Source organism: Trichosurus vulpecula, chromosome 7, assembly GCF_011100635.1.
Source record: "Trichosurus vulpecula isolate mTriVul1 chromosome 7, mTriVul1.pri, whole genome shotgun sequence".
Taxonomy (NCBI): Eukaryota; Metazoa; Chordata; class Mammalia; order Diprotodontia; family Phalangeridae; genus Trichosurus; species Trichosurus vulpecula.
Window position 1 is genome coordinate 126,418,090 of NC_050579.1, and position 21,907 is coordinate 126,439,996.

General features: G+C 38.9%; 1 protein-coding gene across 1 annotated transcript in view; it reads left to right on the plus strand.

The window, feature by feature from the left end:
* Positions 1 to 629: 629 nt before the first annotated feature.
* Positions 630 to 21,907, plus strand: part of SLC2A12 (solute carrier family 2 member 12) — a gene marked incomplete at its 5' end in the record, with an annotated part of 74,458 nt that continues 53,180 nt past the window's right edge. Inside the window, one exon of the mRNA XM_036768237.1 lies at positions 630 to 765. Within this exon, the coding sequence (XP_036624132.1) occupies positions 630 to 765 (136 nt within the window). The remainder of the gene's footprint in view (positions 766 to 21,907) is intronic.

Below are 21,907 nucleotides of genomic sequence, written 5' to 3' on the forward strand. Positions count from 1 at the left end.
AAAACAAAACAAAAAAACCTGGGCATGGGTTCGGGACTGGGACGGAGATTTTTGTGTTCTTTTTAAGGTGCTCAACGTCTTTGGACTATAGTCCTGGTGAAAATCTGACACTCCTTTCCTCCCTGGTATGTCTTAGCATAACTAGTTCCTTCTTCTGCAAGATCTGATACCATCTGCCTCGCTTTAGGCATGGAATTTAAATCCTCACAGTGTCTGCTCTCTCTCTCTTCCAAAGGTGCAGGGATACAAGAGGCATTCAGAGGCAAGGTCCAAGGAATGTGACAGAACTCCTCCGTGCAGAAGTGAGTTCACCCCTACCTCCAAGTCTTTGCCTGAGCAACACTTCCGAAGCATGGCCCACCCCCTGGCCGGTGATAGGCTGCTGAGAATAGCAACAGCCTGTGTCACTGGAAAGGGCAAAGCTTTCTGAAATAGAAACAAAAGTTGTTCACGAATCACTCAGGCTTGGCCTGAAGTTCCCCAGCTCCCCCTCCCCCTGAGTTATGCCCCCACCCCCATTCTTCTGCTGTCACAGTCTCCAATGCCATGCTGCAATGGGGAAAGTAACTGCTCCAATTTCTGTCGGCAGGGTAGGTTCTGGTCTCGCATACCCCGAGGAAAGACTGTAACTTGGTGATAACGTGATAATGGTACCTGTTCAAAACGCGGAGGAGCTTAACGGGCAGTGCCAGAAAATGATACCGGCCGAGAGCAACTGCACCTACAGCCCGGACGGCGCTCAGCAGCAGCTTCCCGCTCCAAGAGGTAAAAAGGCACCCCCCCCCCCCACCCCCTTCCCAGTCCCCCAAGCCGGGCCGTGGACCCCGTGAGTCCAGCGTAGGGAAGCCCGGGTGATACTGCTGCCCGAGGATGGTGTACCAGGATGGGACAGGGAGAGGTGCTCGGGAGCTGGGCGACTGGGGTTAAGCCTGCTCCGAGGTACTGACCTTGTTTAAAGACAAAAGGTGAGCTGCGAGCAAAATCCCGGGGCTGCCCTCGGCCCTTAGAGACTTGTCCCAGGAGCAGTCAGTCCCCTAGGTGGCTGTTTCTCTCATTCCTTAGAGTCGCATAGTGGCATGCGTACATCCTTCTCATGGTGGAAAAGTTTACCAGAAAAGTCAGAAGGACCTGTTCGCATCCATCTATCCATCCATTCCCATCCATCCCACAAATCCATCCATTCCCCGGGCGGGAGTGGGGGGGGGGGAGCGGTTCTTCAGTGATTCCCATTTACTCTCTGGCACAATCACACACTGCCCTTAGAAAAGCGTTGGATGACAGTGTCCTAGAAAGCGATGAGGCTTGGTTAAGTTTAATGGAAAATATACAGTAAAGTCATTCGGAACATTCTTCCTCCACACACCCCCTTTTTCAAATCACACTTGCGCCTATTTGCAATGACTTTAAACCTTTTAAAGCCTGGACTGTGTTCTTGGAAGGAAACTTTTCCATTACTTTTGCTCACAAAGTTTGAGCTAATTCATTTCACTTGCCTCCGCCAAAGCAAAGTAACTTGCTTTGCTTCTAAAGTTACTTTGTTTTTAGTTTACATGCAGAAATTTCCAATGCCACACAGCACGTTTCTGGCTCCCTCTCCTCGATCAGTGTGTGCTCAAGGAATGAAAACTAATTTTGATATTAGCCAGAGTCTAACATAATTGGATAAATCTGCTGCTGAAAACAAAAATCATATTCCACGTTCTGAAGAAAAATCTGTGGGCGTCCTTTGTAACTAAGGGTGTGTGTGTGTCAGAATATAACACATTCATTTGAGGGTGTCATGATTTAAGTGTTCTGTAGCTAAACCTACATAATAAATGAGTTCTTATAATGGGATTCTACCATATTTCTGGATTTTAAAAAATGTTATTTAAGGTTTAAAAAAATCTTTATTGACTGAATGCTTGTTTGCTAAATGCTGTCTTCCACTTAATAGATTGTTGGGATTTAATTGTAATTCAGTTTGATCATTAGGACATCAACATTTCATTTCTCTCTATAAAATTCCAGAATATTTACATAGCTTCACATATGAAAAATAATTTATGTGACAGAGTAAAACATTTGATAGTGTTTTGCAGTAGTTCATTAGGCAGAGATTTATCAAGTGCCTACTATGTGCAGTATATCTTTAGGTACTGAGAGAGGTAGGAAGATTTAGGGGAGATGGCCTCCACCCCACAGAAGTTCTTGATATACCAAGGAAGAAAAGATATGGATACAATTAATTATAATAAGAAATAGCATATGATAAATGCATAATAAAGGTAAACCTAAGTACTATGACTCTTCAGAGGACGGAGAGATCTCTTCTGTTAGGTATTAGCAGAGGTGGGTATTTGATCTGGGCCTTACAGGATTTTGAACTATGTAGAAATGGGGTAACAAAGGAAGAAGGAATTCCAGGGATAAGAATAAATATTAATTGATTGATTTTATGAAAAAAAATGAATGATATAGTGACTCCTGATTATCATCATCATCCCAACAGTAATCATTTAATAGAATATAAGCTCCTTGAGAGCAGGGATTGTTTTCTCTGTAACCTGGCACTGAAACAGTCCCTTGTATGTAGCAGGCACTTAAGTTTGTTAAATTCGATAACACATAGTACTTTAAGATGCACAAATAACTTTTTAAATAAACCTTATGAATTAGGCAATGCAAATATTATTTTACAGCTAGAGAAATTGAGACTCAGAGATAGGTATACTCAGGCATAACACTGCTGATTATGTGCCTGGATAAAGGGTTCACATTGTCGTGGAAAAATCAAATTGGTGAGTAAAGGAAAAAATATATTGGATTCTTTTTTGTACTTATATTTGATTTTGAGTGTCTCTTATCCGTGAATTCAAAATTCTACTAAAGTAATGAAGCTCCACTGTTAAGACTGGACTCAATGAATGAGAAAGCTCCCCAGGTTTCTTATTCCATACCTCTCTTCACTTATTCCCTATACCCGCTTTAAATTGGGAGTAAGCAGTGTCATCAATCACCAAGTTCCACCCCAAAGAAGAACTCCATTTCTCCTTAAGTATATGCTCTTACTGTCTGGCTCACATCTTTCCTAGGGGTACCAATTCAGGATAAGAGTAAATAGAAATAGTAGTAAATCAATAAAAGGAAAAAGGTGATGTCAAAAGAAAAAGATTTGTTAGTAATGTGAATAAATTAACTGTGAATAATTGAAAATTGGTTGTGTAATTTTCGTGGTTTTGATAAAATGGTATATTTTTGATAGGCTCTATAGCTGTACAACTTCATATGCAAATACATAATATAATTTATAAATCAAGATAGCTGACATTTATACAGCTGGTACTATATTTATATTATCTATGTACTTTACTTATATCAAAATGTACCTATACCCCTAAAAGGTATTGAAATTGAATTCTTTGTGTATTAAAAATGGTAGGTGACTAGAATGTTATGGATATTCCATTGACATTTTAAATATATTCATTTTTTTCTTATTAGGATTTTAAAGTTTTCAGTTGTGTCTAAAAGAGAAAAACCATTCCATCTAGACTGAATCTTCCTCGTAAATAAAGGAAAGAAGCAAAAACGCCTGATACAATGACTACATCTGACAATGTAAATGATATTCTGCCCACTAGTCCTTTGCTCATCTTCCATGAGGCGAGATGTATGTTTAAATGAAACCATTATTATACAGAAAAGGAGTCAAAATGTTCCTTTAAAAAATCTTGGCAACTGAGTCCTGCCTTGTTTTGCCTGCAAATGGGTTGGACCATAGCTGAATAGATGAACTAAATTATTAATAGGAAATTTTCTACACTGCCCAAGGCGTGTATGAGTATCAAAGGCACTGGTATATATGTTGCATGATGTGGTTGCAGACGCATTTACTCTATATTAAAGAAAGGTGCTCCGTAAGACAAACAATTCGTTTAACCTTTTTGGTCTTTAAAATTAAGAATGATAGTTCTACTTAATGAGAGGAGTCAGGAGGCCTGGATTCTTGGCCCAACTGTAACACTAATTAGTTGTGTTACCCAGCCTCTCCCAGTTTACTCAGCTATAAAGAGGAAGGAGTCAGATTAGAAGCCCTAACGTTATTCAAGATGATATTTGCCTTACTCTTTGAGCTTCCAATGGAAGGATCTACTCCTTTCTATTTCTCTATAGCCTCTATGACTTCTTTTATCTAAGTAATTTAGAATTTTAATGATTATGAAGTCCTTAATGGAGGAAATTTCTCCATTTCTCTGGAGGCAGAAACTGAGGCACAAAGAAAGGTGAATTACACAATGAGGGCAGAAGGGTCATGGAATCATAGACTTAAGCTGGAAGGGACCTCTGTGGACACCTAGTCCAACTTTTTTGGTTTACAAATGAGGAATCTGAGGTCTAGGGAAGTTAAGTGACTTTCCCGAGGTTATCCATACGGTGGTAGAGGCAGGCAAAGAATCCCAGTCCTGTGCCTGTTCTACTATATATACCATACCCCTCTGCGTGAGGATATTCTCTCCCTGTGGCTCTCCCAAGCTTCTGCTATCACATCATAAGGACTATTGACTTTCGTGACCTTCGGGGTACAATGGAAAAATATTCAGATCCTATCTCTGATGCTTGCTGCCTATGTGACCGTGGGCAAGTGATTTGGTTTATTCACGTGTAAAATGAAGGGCTTGAACAAGATTGCCTTGAAGGCTCCTTCTATGTGTAGTCCCAAGATCATATCATCCTTGGTATCCTCTCTCTCTCTCTCTTTCTTCCTTCCTTCCTTCCTTTCTCCCCCTTCTCTCCTACTCCTTCTCCTTTCTCTTTTTCCTTCCTTCCTTCCTCCCTTCCTTTAATCCCTCTCTGACTCCTTTTTCTTTCTTTTTTTTCCTTTCTTCTCTTCCTTCCTTTTCCTTTTCTTTCTTTCCTTCTTCCTTTCTTTCTTTCTTTCTTTCTTTCTTTCTTTCTTTCTTTCTTTCTTTCTTTCTTTCTTTCTCCTCTCTCTCTCTCTCTCTCTCTCTCTCTCTCTCTCTCTCTCTCTCTTTCTTTCTTTCTTTTTCTTTCATCACAGGAACCAGCATTCATACCAGTATAGTGCTTAGGTCATTGGACTTAGAATCAAGAAGATCTGGGTTTGTGCCTTGTGACTCTGGACAAGTCACTTTACTTCCTTGGGAATTAGTTTCCTCATGTATAAAATTAGGAAATTGAACTAGATGGCCTCTGAGGTCTCATTAAGCTCTAGAACTGTGATGTGATCTTTTTCTCCCATTGATTTTCCCCTCTTCTTCCTTCTTCTAGAGAAGTAAGAAATATCATAGACAGTATTCTGTTCATTACACATGTAACTCCATCTTGCTTCAAGGCTGGGGCAGTTTCCTGCAGGACACTCCTGTGATGTTGAGTGCTGCATTCACAGAGGGAAAAGATCCTTCTGATGGGTGAGAGCCTTTTTGAAGGAAAAAGACTCCAGATGGGTGAAAGGCTGGGCAAGGTACCAAATTTCCAGTGGTGAATGGGATGTAGCACTCAGCATTACAGGACTGTCCTTCTGTAAACTGCCTCAGGCTGAGGGTGGGAGTGAAGTTACACATATATACAAGGTTATAGCTTCATAATATCTGGTGCCTCAGTCAAGCCAACAGACTGATAGAAATTAGTCAGCCAAGACTCACAAATTTTGAGTGGAGCTTTGCATATAGAGGCTTCAATACAGGTACCCTTCACCACAATTCTGTGCTTCAAGAGGGGACATCATAAGCTGTACATATCAGACTATGGTGTATGTGATAGAGCTATATATGCATATGAAGGATGAATCAGGTCATTTTAAAAATAATTTTTAATTATAGGAGGCTTATGTGGTTCATTATCTAAACATATCTAAACACTTAAAATTAATTGCTATGTATACAACTTGATTAACAGCTTCACCAGTAGCATTTTTCCAATAAAAGTTAGTTTAAATGTGGCTAATAAAGTCTGTGGTCTCTGTTGGACCACATTCTGATGTATCTGATGTACAGTTGCCATAGATGGCTGAGGGTTGGGCCTCAATCATGAGGGAGCTCCTTCTCCAAAGTGTCCGAGGAAGGACTTATTCTATAAAATTTTATAAGTTGAATGGAGTCTGAGCTGTTTCCCAATAGAAGGCTTTCTTAAAAGGGATGATTATAGAATGAAATGTAATCATGAGGGTCTTTTAAATTAAGTCAGGATTTTAAGGATGCTGAAGTTAGAAACTGAAATAAATCTTCTCTTTCCCCCAGAGACCTTCCCCCACCCCCCCATACATGTTAAGGATACGTTTCTTACTTACTTCTCTTCTCTAAAAAATGTACTAAATCCGAATTGAAGACTCATGAATTAAAATCTTCTGAGATGCTTCCTTAGCACCAATTGAGAATATCTTTACAATACATGTTCAAAAGTGTGCTGTCGTTTTCTTAGAAGATCTGGGTTTATTCATGACACAAAAACTTTTCTCCTTTGATATATCATATGGTATCCTGGTGCCCAATCTTCCCTTTAGGCTTATCTCGGGTCCTTTTCTGATGTCCCTAGCTCTTTGGACTATTTCTCAGGAAATTTCTTTGTCTTTACTTACTTGTATGCATGTTGCATTCCTCACTCCCTGTAGAATGCAAACTCCTTGAGGACAAAAGTTTGATTTTTGTGTCTATCTCTGGTGCCAAACACAGTGTTGTCTTGTGTTGTGGTGAAGTGGGAAGAATGTAGCATTTAAGGTCAGATGACCTTTTCAAATCTGGCTCTGACCCTTACTACTTTTGTGACTCTGGGGAAGTCGCTTGAACTGCTCTGGGCCACAGGTTCCTCATCTGAGGAATGCCGGAGTTGGACCAAATGACTTTTAAGTTTATAATCATATGATACCTAATAGGTGCTTAATAAATGTCAGTTAAATAAGATAAAAATCTGTGACTTGGAAGAGACCTTAGAGACCATTTTGTAAGTGACTGAATTTCAGTACTGTTTTAGTCCTACTACAGTAATAGGATCATTTTTCATAAGGCTGAACAATGATTTACATAAAGCTGATTTTAGGGTCTTTTAGTAGCAATTTTAAAATTACAAATGATTTTAATTAAGAATAGCAATGGAAAAATATAACCATTCCTTTGATTTATATTAGTATAAAATTTATTTTTGAGATAAAGTGTAATTTTTTAAACTATGAAATTGACTTTACCTAAGATATTGAATGCTTCTTCAGGAATCCTCCTGACTCAAGCCAGTTTGGCATCATATTTGTGGATTACCAAACTGTATTTCAATAATTTTAGGCCTTAGTCTTTTCAGGTTTATAGTTCTTAAAGGAAGGTGGATGGATAATGACAATTGAGAAACCTCCCTTTAAGTGAAACCCCTGATTCAGACATAGAAGGAGGCTTTTTGTTTGTTTGTTTTGTTTGTTTTTCTCAGCCAAAGAAAAAGACAAAGTTTATTAAAGATTTGTTATATTGGCCAAACTCTTAAGAGATCACACCATAGGCTAGACTCTTAAGTAATCTGAGCATTTGTGACACTAATGCCAGCCGGCCAGATTGAATCCAAACTGAGTTAGAGTGAATCTGAGTGTTTGTTTTTAAGAGAAGCGCAGAATTACAAATGGTATCTAGTTTGTGGTAAGAGTTCCAACCTGAATGTGATGTTTCATTTTATTTAGGAAACTGTAGGAAACCCCAAGGCAGCATCACAGAAAGATTGTTTCATGGCACAAAGAAGTTTATTTTGTATAGGGGCTGCCAAGTTTGAAAACAAAAGCCATTCAAGCATTAACTAGGAAACACTGATGTGTTGGGTAATAAAGGGGTGGCATTTTCGTTGTCTTATATTTCTCTGGTATCAGTAAATGAGACCATCCTTTATAGACATTAACTCGGATGCCTTATCATTGCTTGGAGGTGAACCTGGGTATTAGGAGATTATTTTAGGCTGGCTCTCAACATTCCTACCAAAGGTGGAAAGTCGAAGTACAGGCTTAAGAAGAAGTTTAGTTAAATATTGAGAGACTCATCATCAGAAGGTTGGCCACTGAGAGATTTTTTTTTCAGGTATAGGAATTTGCTTTATTTTTTTTAGATTAAGGTTTTTTATTTTTAGCTTATAAAACTCAGTTCCGCATGATTTTGAGTTCCAGATTTTCTTCCTCCCTTCCCCCACCCAAGACGGCATGGAATCCGATATATCTTCTAGACATGACTTTGCATTGAACTTATTTACACAATAGTCAAGTTGTAAAGAAGAATTATGATGGAATGAATCATGAGAAAGAAGAAACAAAAACAAAACAAAAAAACAAGAGAGGAAAAAAAGGAGAGCAAAGTTTGTCTTAATCTGCATTCAGACTCCATAGTTCTTTCTCTGGATGTAGATAGCTCTCTCCATCATGAGTCCTTTGGAGTTGTCTTTGAACTTTGTATTGCTGAGAAGAGCGAAGTCTTTCAGGGTTAGTCATCACAGAATCCATATATCTGTGGTTGTGTATAATGTTTTCCTGGTTCTGCTCTGCTCACTCAGCATTATATCGTGTAGGTTTTTCCAGGTTATTATGAAGTCTGGATGTTCCCCATCTCCTATAGCACAATAGTATTCCATTACCTTCATATACCATAACTTGTTCAGCCATTCCCCAATTGATGGGCATCCCCTTGATTTCCAATTCTTTGCTACTACAAAAAGAGCCGCTATAAATATTTTTGTACATACGAGTCCTTTTCCCACTTGTGTGATCTCTTTGGGATACAGTCCTAGAAGTGGTATTGCTGGGTCAAAGGGTATGAACATTTTTGTAGCCCTTTGGGCATAGTTCCAAATTTTATTATTTGTTCTTATCCATAGCAGTTTCTGAAGACCATCTACTAGGGCCTAGAACTGTTGTGATTCCACACTGATGAAATTGTGAACCTGTGAAGCAAGGCTACCTTCAGGTGCCACTTACTTGCTGTTTGACCTTGTGACTTTATCTTCTTACATGATCCCCAAAGTTCTTCCAGCATTGATATGGTTTAAATAGTTACCCCTCCCACTGAGCTTTTGTCAATCCAGACAACATTGATTTTTCTCCTTTCTGATCATCTATGGTATACATGAATTGTGCATTAAGACATTTGACTGTATATTCAATCTGCACAGTATTAGATGCTATTGCCTTGTAAGTCTTTCATGTGTTGTGTAAGTTTTGTCTTCAATAAGATTTCCACTCAACAAGCTGAAGGAATATTGGATTTGGAATCAGAGGATTTGAATCTCAACTCTACCACTTATGACCTAGGTGATCTTGGGTAAGACACTTAACATCTTGGATCCTTAGTTCCTCATTTCTAAAATGATAGGAATGAACTAGAAGGAATGAACCTTCTATTTCTAAATCTATGATTCTGTGATCCTGAGTACCTACTATGCAAGGTGCTTGTTAGATGCCAGAGCTATGAAGAAAAAAAATCAAATGGTTCCTGCCCTCAAGAGGTATACATTTTAATAGGTGATTAAAATATATACATAGATAAGAAAATAGAAAATAATTTGAAGAGAATGAGAGTATCAGTAATAAAAAAAAGCTTCCTGGAGAATGTGGATACCTAAATTGAACTTTGACAAAAGCTATGGATTCTAAGAAGTCAAAGTAAAGAGGGAGTACATTGCAGATATAAGGAAGAACCCATGCAAAGATAGAGTCAGGAAGTGGAATGTTTAGTTTAGGGAAAGCAAGGAGATTATGAGCTACTTAGGGACTGGCCATATATATAATTGTGGCTACACACACACACACACACACACACACACACACACACGCACATATCTCACATATCTCACATACACACTCCATTCCCCAGACCCTAGCACTGAGCACACTGCTGAGCTAGAAGCACTCTGTAATCATGTGTGGAATTGAATTGAGTTGAATAAATGATATTTTTTACAATTTTGATAAGGTAGTGTGTGTCTGAGACATAAAATTGTCTAGGACTTCAAAGAAAACCAATGGGTAAATGTTTTATAAACTAAGACGAAATATGATAGTATAGTTAGGTGGATTTGGAACTGGCTGAACAACTAAACCCAAAGAGTAGTTGTTGCTTGATTTCAACTTTGAGGGAAATCTCTAATGAAGTGCCCCAGAAATCTATTACTGACCCTGTGCTTTTCATTTTTTTTTATCAGTAATGTGGATGAAGGCATAAATGGCATGCTTATCAGATTTTCAGATGATTTAAAGTTGAGAGCATGTTGGATGACAAAATACAGGTCCTAAATTATCTCACCAGGCTAGAATGATGGACCAACTTAACACAAACACATAAAAGTTTTGTGATATTTTCAGTGCATGAAATTCCTGTTGTAAGAACTCCCTCTAGCTGGGTATATCACAGATTGCTATTCATCTGTGATTTAGTAGGTGAGTCCTAGGAATTAGCTCCAGGCTCATAAGAAGTAGATAATTTGTACAAGATTACAAGTTTGTCAATAGCAGAGGCAGAATTTGAACTCAAACTTTTCTGATTCCAAATTCAGCACCCTATTTGCTATGCAACACTATCTTTATGAAAGGTCAGGTTGATCTCTTATGCAAATCAATGCCATATCTTATCCAGCCCCTGTCTCTCCCCAGAGCACCAGTCTTCTATCACTGTCTTGGAAGCTAGATGCTCTCCCACCTTTCTCCTCTCCTCTCCTCTCCTCTCCTCTCCTCCCTTCCGCTCCCCTCCTCTCCCTTCCCCTCCTATCTCCTCTCCTCTCCTCTCTTTTTCTGTTCTTTCCTTCTTTCCTTCCTTCCTTCTTTCTTAACCATTTTGTTTTTGGAATTATTTAAAAATTTATATTTATAACTCATTTTACTACTTTAATTTCCCACTATATTCCTCCCTACCCCTTTCTCAAAGAACCAACCCCTATAACAAAGAATTTAAAAAAGAAAAGAGTTTAGCAGTGCTAACCAAAACAATAACCGAGTCTGATCCATGCAGTGTTTCACACCCACAATCCCTCTCTTTGCAAAGAATGAAGGGAGGAACACTCTTACGTCCCCGCTTTGAGGACAACCTTGGTCATTATAATTATACAGAATCCAGTTTACCTTCAAGTGGATGCCACATAGGTATCTCAACTTCAATATGTCCAAGAAGAACTTGTGTACTGTTCCCCCTTCCCAAAATCATCTTTCTTCTAAACTTCCTCTTTCCTGTTACAGATCCACTATCCTTCCAGCCACCCAAGTTTGCAACTTCAGTGTTATCCCTGAGTCTTCACTCTCCCTCATTTCTTGTATTCAATCAATTGCTAAGTCTCGATGATTCTACCTCTTCTCCGTCTTTCATATCCTTCTCCTCTCCATTTGACTGACCACTAGTTCATACTCTCCCACTTAGACTAATGCAGCTTTGGATTGGTCTCGCTGCCTGTGGGCTCCCTTCTCTCCAATCCGTCTCCAACACAGTTGCCAGATGGATATTTTTTAAAAAATTAATTTTTTTATTGTAAGTGTAAAGACTTCCCAAATCCAAGCATTTACATATATAAGAGAGAACACAAAAGAGGATCTATATGAAACTGACAATCTCCATTTTATACAGCTTAGTTTTTCTTTAAAAAATATGTAATAAGCTCAACTCATTACTTTAAAAACTGTCCTGTTTGTCTCTGCTTCCTTCTGAGCTTTTATCTGTTCTCTTCCATGCATTTAAAAAAAAAACTGTTTTAATACTCCTCTGTTTTTTGGCATTTCTCTTGCTAACCCCTTCACACTCTTCCCCCCACCCCCACAATAAATATAGAGGGGAAAAACATCTTATAACAATGAAGCATAGTTAAGCAAAGCAAATGCACACAGTGGTTAATGTTCCTATCTCTTTGCTCAACTTGAGTCTATTACTTCTCTATCAGAAGGTGGGAAACACTTCATTGGTAGGTAGGTGCTCCAGAGTTGTGATTTGTCATCGCTTTGATGAAAGTTCTTATGTCTTTCAGAGTTACTTTTTTTTTTTACAGTGTTGATGTTATTGTACAAATTGTTCTCTGGTTCTGCTTACTTTACTCTGCACTAATTCATACTTGCCAAAATTCTTTGAAATGATCTCCTTTGTCATTTCTTATGGCACAATACTGTTCCAATCCATGCATGTACTATTGTTTCTTTAGCCATTCCCCAGTCTTTGGGCACTCCTTCAGAATGTAGTTCTTTGTTTGCTTTTTTTTCTTTTTAATTCCTCTTCAGGATCAGGAAGGTTGTTTTGTTTGCAAATATTCCTTCTCTGGCATTATCCTCTCCCTTACCTACTTCTTCCTATTAATGCCTGTTTCCCTGTTGAGTCTGGTGTAATTCTACACCAAATTCTGTGTGTGTGTGTGTGTGTGTGTGTGTGTGTGTGTGTGTGTGTATGTGTGTGTGTGTTGGTGTGATTATACTTGCATATGCATATATTCAACCCCTCTTCTTAGATAAGAGTGAAACTCATCATATGCCTGACCCTCATGAACCTTCCCTTGAGAAGGGAGAATTTGTATTCCTGTGTTCTCACACACTTTAATTATGAGAAATAACAAGTTTTGCCTCTTTCTTCCTCCTTTCCATACTAATGAATTCCTTTTACTCCTTCTTCTCATTCTCCTCTTCAAACCTTAAGAATGCAGCCAGTATATATCCCCAGGTCCTGTTTTTCTCGTTTAACTTTCTCAATAACCTTTGAAAGCATTAAGGCCATGAAGTTTCTTCTCTCCCTATTAGATGTTAGCACTGTATCATTGTAAGCATCTTCCAATTGCTCAAATAACATTTCTTTTCTAGTTTTCTCTTGACGTGTATATTCACATCAGATCTTTTCATTTAAAAAATGCTTTAAAATTCCCAATTCCATTAGAGATTCATTCCCACTCCCATCCCCCATAGAATTATGCTCAACTTTTCAGGTAAGCCCATGTATGCTTTGTATCACATGCCCTGTCATATTTCTAAATGTTGTTTCCTTTAATTTTCTTTTGCTAATGATGAAAACCCACTATCTTTTAATATACTGAGCTATTTCTAAATCCCTTTTAGCCAAAAAATATAGCATAAGCTAGGGCATGGACCATATCAGTCAGTGGTCACTGAACAAAGAATGCAAACAGGGGATGTTCAAGAGAGAGGAGATGACCCTATTTGGACGTATCCTAGAAACCTTATCAAAGGGGAGGTTTCAAATCTAGTAGATTATTCTGTTACTCACTATATTCTGCATCCTCTCCCAAGGGGAAAAAACTCTCTAAAAATTATAAATACAAAAAAATTTATTTAAAATGAAAGTCTTAATGGAAAAAACAACATAATCCTACTAATTGATGTCCTTTGCCATGGATTTAAAGACTAATTCCTCTTCAAGGCCTTAAAAAGACACAGAGATGGTGAATATAGGTACTGAGGAGAAATTATGGGAAATAAAGGTTGCCTCTTCATTGTACCCAGTGGGCATGAGTGGGTTGCAACATATTACCAATGAAGGTTTGAGAGAAGCTGGGTAAACAATACCTTCAGAAAAATGTATAATTAGAAGGGGAAGTGAGCTCGTGCCATATTGAGGGTGAAGGATAACTCATAGATGGTCTGAGTGTTTACTTGTTTTTCATTCTGTGTGATAGAGATCACCCAGAGGGCAGAACTAGAAGCAGTGGGTGGGAGTTGCAAAGAGACAAGTTTGACTTGATGTAATGGAGAAAATTTCCTAACAATTAGTGCTGCCCACAAGGAGAATGGACAGTCTTAGGAAGTGGTGAATTCACCCTCGTTGGAAACCTTAAAGGAAAACCAGGACAATCATTTATCAGATATGTTGTAGCAGAAATTTCTTGTTCAGTTATGGGTTGGATTAGATGGCTTTTAAGATCTTTTTGCCACCCGGAGATTCTATGATTCCATGATCTAGAAGAAGGCTTCCAGCATGTTAGGACCATCGTTGAAGTATTTACAGAGGGGACATCATCAAAGGTCACAAAAAAGGTAAAGAAAATTGTACAGCTTACACCAATGGGGAAAGAACTCATATTAGTGAAGTCATGGATACATTGAAATATTACATTATAGATTGTTGCAAGATTAAATGTTCTTGGGAGGAGAGGATGAATCAGGGATAGGAGTGGGGAGAGGCACAGGAACTAGGGATTAAATTATAGGGTAAAAATAGCTGAAATGTGGGTAAGATATCCTTGGGATTCCTAGAAGAATATTCAGCCATATCCTGAGTGACCTTGGATAATTCACTTAACCATTTAACCATTTTGAGACTTAATTTCCTCATCTGCAAAATAGGAGGTTAGTAATCTTAAAGGTCCTTTCTAATTGTAGAAATATATGATCCTCTGATCCTGAGTCATCTGACCTTAGGAAACCAGTTCACCTGGGCTGGACTAAAGGGCTACCCCTAATCCCCAACTGCAGTATTATTTATTAAAGCCAAGCTTCACACTAAAAGTCATTGAGGTTACTCTTCCAAACCAGTGTAAATACTATAGGGTACTGAAAGGCAAAGGAAGCATTAATATGAAGTATAGTAAAAATTTAGGGTGGCTTGAAAAGAATTTAGGCCTCTTGGGACATAGAACCCAACTTGAGAATCGTCTAGTCTAAACCATACCTGAACAGGAATCTCCTCTACAATATAACTGACAAGTGGTTATGCAGTCCTTGTTTGAAGACCTCCAATGAGGTGGAATTTAACATCTTCCAAGACTGTTCATTCCACTTTCAGACAGATCTAGTTAATTGGGATCCTTATCCTCAAATCAAGCTTTGTGACACATTTCTTCTCCTTGGACCAAGCAAAACAAAACTGTCCCCTTTTCATCATGAGAGCTCTTCAGATATTAGAAGACACAATTATGTTTACCTTTAGGCTTCTCTTTTCTGTCTTTGTTGGTAAAACAATGGCTAGAGGAGGGAGAATGAAAGGAATGGGGAAAGCAAGAGAAGGAAAAGCTGACCAACCACTCAGCCTTGGAGGAGGTTCCAAAAATAACTGTTGACTATGATGTCACATTCTCAGTCTACCAGAATCAGAAATGGGAAGAGCTATGGTGTCAATTCAGTTCAATTTAACAAATATTCCCTATTGAGAGGCAGCAGACATAGAGTGGATGGAGAGCTGACCTTGGAGTCAGTAAGGTATGCATTCAAGTCTAGTTTGTTACAAGCTGGCTAAAAAACCTGGGGCAAGTCACTTAACCTTTCCAGAGCCTAGGCAATTCTGCTAATCAGCACTAGCAGAGAGAGTTCACTCATAAAATCATTATGTTAGGGACTGGAGATAAGAAGACAAAGTGCAGTAATAGTCCTCACCCTTAAGAATCTTACATTCCAGGGCAGGGGACAAGATCAGGATTGAACATGAACAGCCCCAGGCCAGAATTCTCCTTCTGGGAATTGTTGAGTGGTGCTTACCATTTAGATCTGGCCTATTCACCTAAAAGGGTGGGTGGGTAGGTGGGGGGGAGTATGTATACAGATATGGAAAAGTCTATGAGTACAGCCCTTGACACCAGTGGAATTCCATCAACTCCTGTGCTTATTCGCATTAGCTTAGGAAGGCTATGTAGCTCCCTTTGTCTGTGTAGATTTAACACCCCCAATTGTGGTCCACTGCCTGCCTAAACCAAGTTTTTGATTTTCTTCTGCCCCCTTGGATTCAGCTGCCTCCATGTGGGACATCATTTCTTTTCATGATGCCAGAATGGGTCCTTAGAGAGGGTAGAGAGGTGGAGGGCTCACAAGTTTTATGCCCTTTTTGTATGAATGAGTAAGTACCCTAAATTAATTTGTCATTAACCTCTATAGTTGATCAATAGCGTGAGACCTTGTCTATGCTCCCTGAAATCCCCAAATGTGACTAGTGTCTTGGGGTGGTATGCAAGCTGAGGGGTCCTTGTCAAGTCTTCTGTGGCCAAGGGTCACAGTTATTAATCTCTGGGCTGGAGCTTATTATAGTCCCATTTATACAGAATTTCACTTGTCCATTAGATGTCCAATAAAAATCTATGTAATGAAAATGAAAAATATTATAATCTTCATATGAGTCTCAGAGGGGTTAGCTGGCTACTAACAGTGCTACATATAGCATGATATAATACTTAACAAGTATGACATATACACAGATGTGTATGAATGTCTATATTTGTGTATGATTATAGATATCTAAGTATATGTATGTGTAAATAAGTATATGTACATATGGGTATATGTATATCTTTGTGTGTATATGTCTGTATATGTATGTGCGTATATATGCTTATATATGCACATACATGAGTATATATGTATATGTGTGTATACCTATATATATCTATATATATATAGATATATATAGTGTGACATAAAACCTAAAATGTGCAAGCCTATATGTACATGTTTTGTTGTATACATGTACAGTTCTGTGTGGTGCTAACTTAGGGTGTGCCATGTAAATGAGTCTGTTGATTGAATTGAAGGGGGGAAAATGGACTAAGAATTATTTGAATGGACCCAGCCTTTCCCATGTGTATAGCAATGTTGTCATCGGTTTAGTCTCTGGCTTTATGTAGCAATGGATGTGTGGGCTTATCTTTTAAATTTGTAAGCATTCAGATTTTGATAAGGCTTGGCCAAAAATTGACTGTGGTGTGTGTGTGTGTGTGTGTGTGTGTGTGTGCGCGTGTGTGTGCGCGTGTGTGTGCGCGTGTGCATGCCCGCGCACATGTGTATTTGAAAGCGATTGAAGGAGATAATTATAGAATTCTAGAACTGGAAAGGATATGAGTCCTTTTTGGACTAATTGGACACTAGTCCAATTTTGCTCATTTTACGGAAAAGAAAATCAAGGCCTAGAGACTTAGCTAGGGCCACACAGTTATTTAGTGGCCTGTACCGGGTCAAAAAACATTGGACTCTTGGCTTCAAGCCCAGGACTCTTTCTTTTCTCTCCTTCTTCTTAGAGAATTTGCATGTATTTTTTAGTACATTTTTGGAATCAGTCAACAAGTCTTTATCAAAATCCTAACAGGGTGCATAGTCCCAGGTTATGCTGGATCAAGAACATTGGACTCTTGGCTTCAAGCCCAGGACTGTTTCTTCCCTCTCCTTCTTAGAAAATTTGCATACACTTTTTAATATGTTTTTGGAATCAGTCAACTAGTCTTTATCCAAATCCTAACAGGGTGCATAGTCCCAGGTTATGCTGGATCAAGAACATTGGACTCTTGACTTCAAGCCCAGGACTCTTTCTTCTCTCTCCTTCTTAGAGAATTTGCATACAGTTTTTAAAACATTTTTGGAATCAGTCAACAAGTCTATCCAAATCCTAACAGGGTGCGTAGTCCCAGGTTATGCTGGATCAAGAACATTGGACTGTTGGCTGCAAGCCCAGGACTCTTTCTTCTCTCTCCTTCTTCTTAGAGAATTTGCATACAGTTTTTAAAACATTTTTGGAATCAGTCAACAAGTCTATCCACATCCTAACAGGGTGCGTAGTCCCAGGTTATGCTGGATCAAGAACATTGGACTCTTGGCTTCAAGCCCAGGACTCTTTCTTCTCTCTCCTTCTTAGAGAATTTGCATACACTTTTTAATGTTTTTGGAATCGGTCAACAAGTCTTTATCAAAAGCCTAAGAGGGTGCACAGATCCATGGGCACTTTGACCAGGGAGAAATGAAGCAGGTGTCCAGTAATTAAAATATTGTGAGAAGTTGAATGTTTCGTGTTCTATGCCAGTAATATTCATTTCATCTGACTGGCTATGAGGAATGGACAACACTGCTATTATTGTGGTAACTAATACAGTCTCTCAAAGGACTGTTTATGCTCATCTCCTATGCCCTTTTGCTGTGTGTCTGAGGACTCCCTCATATAATGCTGTCTCCTATGTCCTTTCGCTGTGTGTCTGAGGACTCCCTCATATAAAGGGAGGACTCCCTCCCTTCGCAAAAACCTCCCTAGACTTCTTTAGGGAAACTTCTTTTGTCTCTGCTCCCTGGCTTCTGTGACTGCCTTCAAACTAAAATTCTGCCTTCTGCTAGAAGCCTTTCTTGAACCCCCTAAATTATCTTCAATTTATTGTGTACATATCTTGTTTATATATTATTGTTCACCTTTCCCCATTAGATTATGAGCTCCTTGAGGTCAGGGACTAGTTTTGCCTTTGTAACCCCAGTGTTTAGCACAATGCCTGGCACCGAGCAGGGACTTAATAAATAATTGTTATTATTGAATGGGCTCCTTTATTGATCAGGGTCAAGAGGGTGAAAAGGGAGAAGGTAGGGATCCTTTTTAACTGGACAGGGAACTATTCGAAGAAGCAGGGTTTTGCCAAGGAGGTGGCAAAGTCCATTAGCAAAATGCCCGAACAAGTTAAGTCATGATCGTTTGGGATAATGAAAGTGAAATAAAAACTTGGCCCCTATCCCCATGCCTGGAGTATTCTCCTGCCTCACCTCTGCTTCTTAGAGTCCCTGCATTCCTTCAGGACTCAGCTCATTGCTACCTTCTTCAGGAAGCCTTTCCTGGACTCCATGCTGCTAATGCCTGTCCCTATGACATTTCCTTATATCTATTTTGCACGTTGACTTGTATATAAATATATATATATATGTATGTAAATGTCTTTCCCATTAGAATGTAAGATCCTTGAGGGCAGAGATTGTTTTTCCTTTTCCTTTTTCTTAGTATCCTCAGCCCTTAGCACAGTTACCTGGCACATAGTAAGGACTTAATTAATACTTATTGATTTGATCAACAGTATATGTATATATAGATATAGATATAGATATCTAGATAGATATCATATCTATGTAGATATAGAGATATATAGATAATATCTCTACATCGTTATGTAGATATAAAGACATATAGATGCCTATCTATATCTATCTAAATGTTAATATATAGATGTAAGGTATTACTCAATAGCAGGCAGGATTTAGATTGAAACTAAGGAATGTTCAACCAGTTAAAGAACTTTTCTTCATTTCCCATTGTAGAGGGTAAGGAATGCTGGAGTTGAAAGAGCTGGCTTGCAGTCCTGGCTATCGTCCTGACTCTGCCACTAATTGGTTGGGTGACTTTGTGTCTCCGAGGTTAAGTTTTTCTCAGCTACAAAATGGGACAAATATTGCCTATTCTTGCTATCTCACATTACTGGGCCCTCTGATGGTGATGAGCATTTTTAGCCATAGCCAAAAAAAGTAGTATCCTATAATGGATAAACTGTTGAACTGAAGAGTAAACAAGATCTGGATTCAAATCCTGTACTAGCTGTGTGACCCTGAGAAAGTCACTTAACCTCTCTATATATGAGAACCCAATGGTATTATGCACGGAAAATACTTTGCACCCCTGAGGCACTAAATAAATGTAAGCTTTTTATTACTCAATCATAGTCAGGATTTAGATGAAACTAAAGAAAACTCAAGGCCTAAAAATCATTGTTCTAGACCTCTTTAGAATCTCTTTTCTTAAGTGGACCTATTGGAAAATAAGGGAGAAAAACCCAAACGACCTTAGAGATCTCTACCAATTGTTTTGCTCTCAAGCCAATTTTAAAAAATCATTCGGCGGAAATAAAAAGTCAACTTGAACATTCAGTCACTGGCAGTGTTAGACACAGGATAACATTTCTGCCCACAGCAGGCCAGAATTATTACAATAGTCTGTGGGTTTTGTCTCGCCTCTTACAAGGTAAACAAACCAGATACAAAATTCCGGGCTCACTGTGTCACAGTTTGTACAGTTGAAAGTGCCCTGGATTTGGGTCACCTCATCTGCATTTGAATTCTGACTCTGTCTTTTACTTCCTGTGTGACCTTGGGCAAATCACTTGACCCCTTAGGACTGGGTTTCCTTCCCTGTCAAATGAAAGGAGGTGAACTAGATCAAAGGTCCTTAACCCACCATCCGTGACCTTTTTAAAAAATGCTGGATAACTGTTTCAATATAATTGGTTTCCTTTGTAATCCTATGGATTTTATTTTATACATTTAAAAGCAGTTTTCTGAGAAGGGCTCCATAGCCTACATCAGAATGTCAAAAGAGTCCATTTCACAAAAGAAGGACCGCCGGACTCGCTGATTTCTAAGTTTCTTTCCACCTTTAGGTCTTATAATCCAGTTCTTTTCTCTCTCTATAATTTTCTTTGATGCATTTTATTGTTGTTGTTTGGTTGTTTCGGTTGCGTCTGACTCTTTGTGCTCCCATTTGGGGTTTTCTTGGTGTAGATACTGGAGTGGTTTGCCATTTCCTTCTCCAGCTCATTTTTACAGATGAAGAAACTGAGGTAAACGGGGTTAAATGACTTGCCCAGGGTCACATGTCCGAGGCCAGATTTGAACTCAGGAAGATGAGTCTTCCTGACTCCAGGCCCAGCACCACCTAGCTGCCCTGTCATTGACATATGCAGACCTAGTTTCCTATGGCAGAAGCTCAGGGTATAGGAATCACAGTGGTCAAAGTGCCAGCAGTAGAGGTGATCCTAAGGGAGATTTTTTTTTTCCTTTAGTTGGCTGTACACATTCACATTACACCTAGAGATCAATAGTATGGTACGATAGAAAGAGCACTACCTTTGGAAGGAAAGAAACAAGCATTTATGAAGCACCTACTATGTGCCATGCACTGTGCTAAATGCTTTGTGGATGTCTCATTTGATCCCCATAACAGTCCTGGAATGTAGGGGCTATCACTATCCCCATTTCACAGATGAGGAAACTGAGGCACACAGAGGTTAAATGATTTGGCCAGGATCTCACAGCTAGAGGATTCATGATTAGAAATGCTATCTACTTCCAGATAGAGAACTTATGGACCCTGAGTACAGATTGAAACTGTTTTTTTTTCCTTTCTTTTTCTTGCTTCTTTTTTGTCCCTGCGACATGACTAATGTGAAAATGTGTTTTGCCTGGCTTCATATGTACCATGAGTATCATCATATTTCTTGCCTTCTCAGTGAGGGGTGGAGAGTGGGAGAGAATCTGGAACTAAAAAAATAAAAATGAAAAATGAGCCCAGGTCTTCCCATATCCATTGGGCCACCTTGTTTCCCTCTGGAATTAGGAGACCTCAGTTCTAAGTTCTGTCTCTGGTACTTACAGTCTGTGTGACCATGGGCGAGTAATTTAACTCCTCTAGGCCTTGGTTTTCTCATCTGTAAAATAAGGGAGTTTGATTTAATCTCTGAGGTTCTTCACAGCTCTAGACCTACACTGTACGATCACCTGTTGAACCTTGAATTGTGGGATTCCATGGACCTTGATAAACCCATGGAGAAGATTAAACAAATAAACAAATGAATAAATGAATGAGTGAATGAATAAATAAATAAAGATAAGTGAATGAATAAGCAAACAAATAGATAAGCGGGCAAGACTTCCTGGCATCACTCAAATGGTGGCATGTACTTACTGTAGGCAGCTGAATACTCCACCCGCAGATGGGGTAATAAAAATGCAGCCAAAAGAAATGGCTCGGTTCTGAATTCCAGTTGTTTACATCATGTTAGCTTCTGGATAGGTAGGAAGAGTGGGGTGAGGGCACAGAATGGCTGGGTGCAGGGGTTTTCAAGATTTCTGAAGTCATGTAACCTTTATACAAAAAAAAAGTGGAACCTTGATCAGTCAATGTGATTTGAAAGAGATCTATGAGAACAAAGGTAATAAAATAAAATTGATGTCTATAGCTGTATATACTCTATAATTCATATTAAAAGAGAATGGGAGTAAGAAGAAGTCTGAAATGTCATTCTGTTTTTGTTTTTGTTTTTTATTATGAATTTAACAGTCTCTCATCCCTGGATGCCCACCGGAAAGAGTGCTGAAATGTCATTATCCGTAGCATGTATTATTGTTTTCAGTTCTAGATACCATGTTTTAGGAGGGACATTGATAAAGTGGAAAAGAATAATAAATAAATAAGAAATGGTTAAAGGA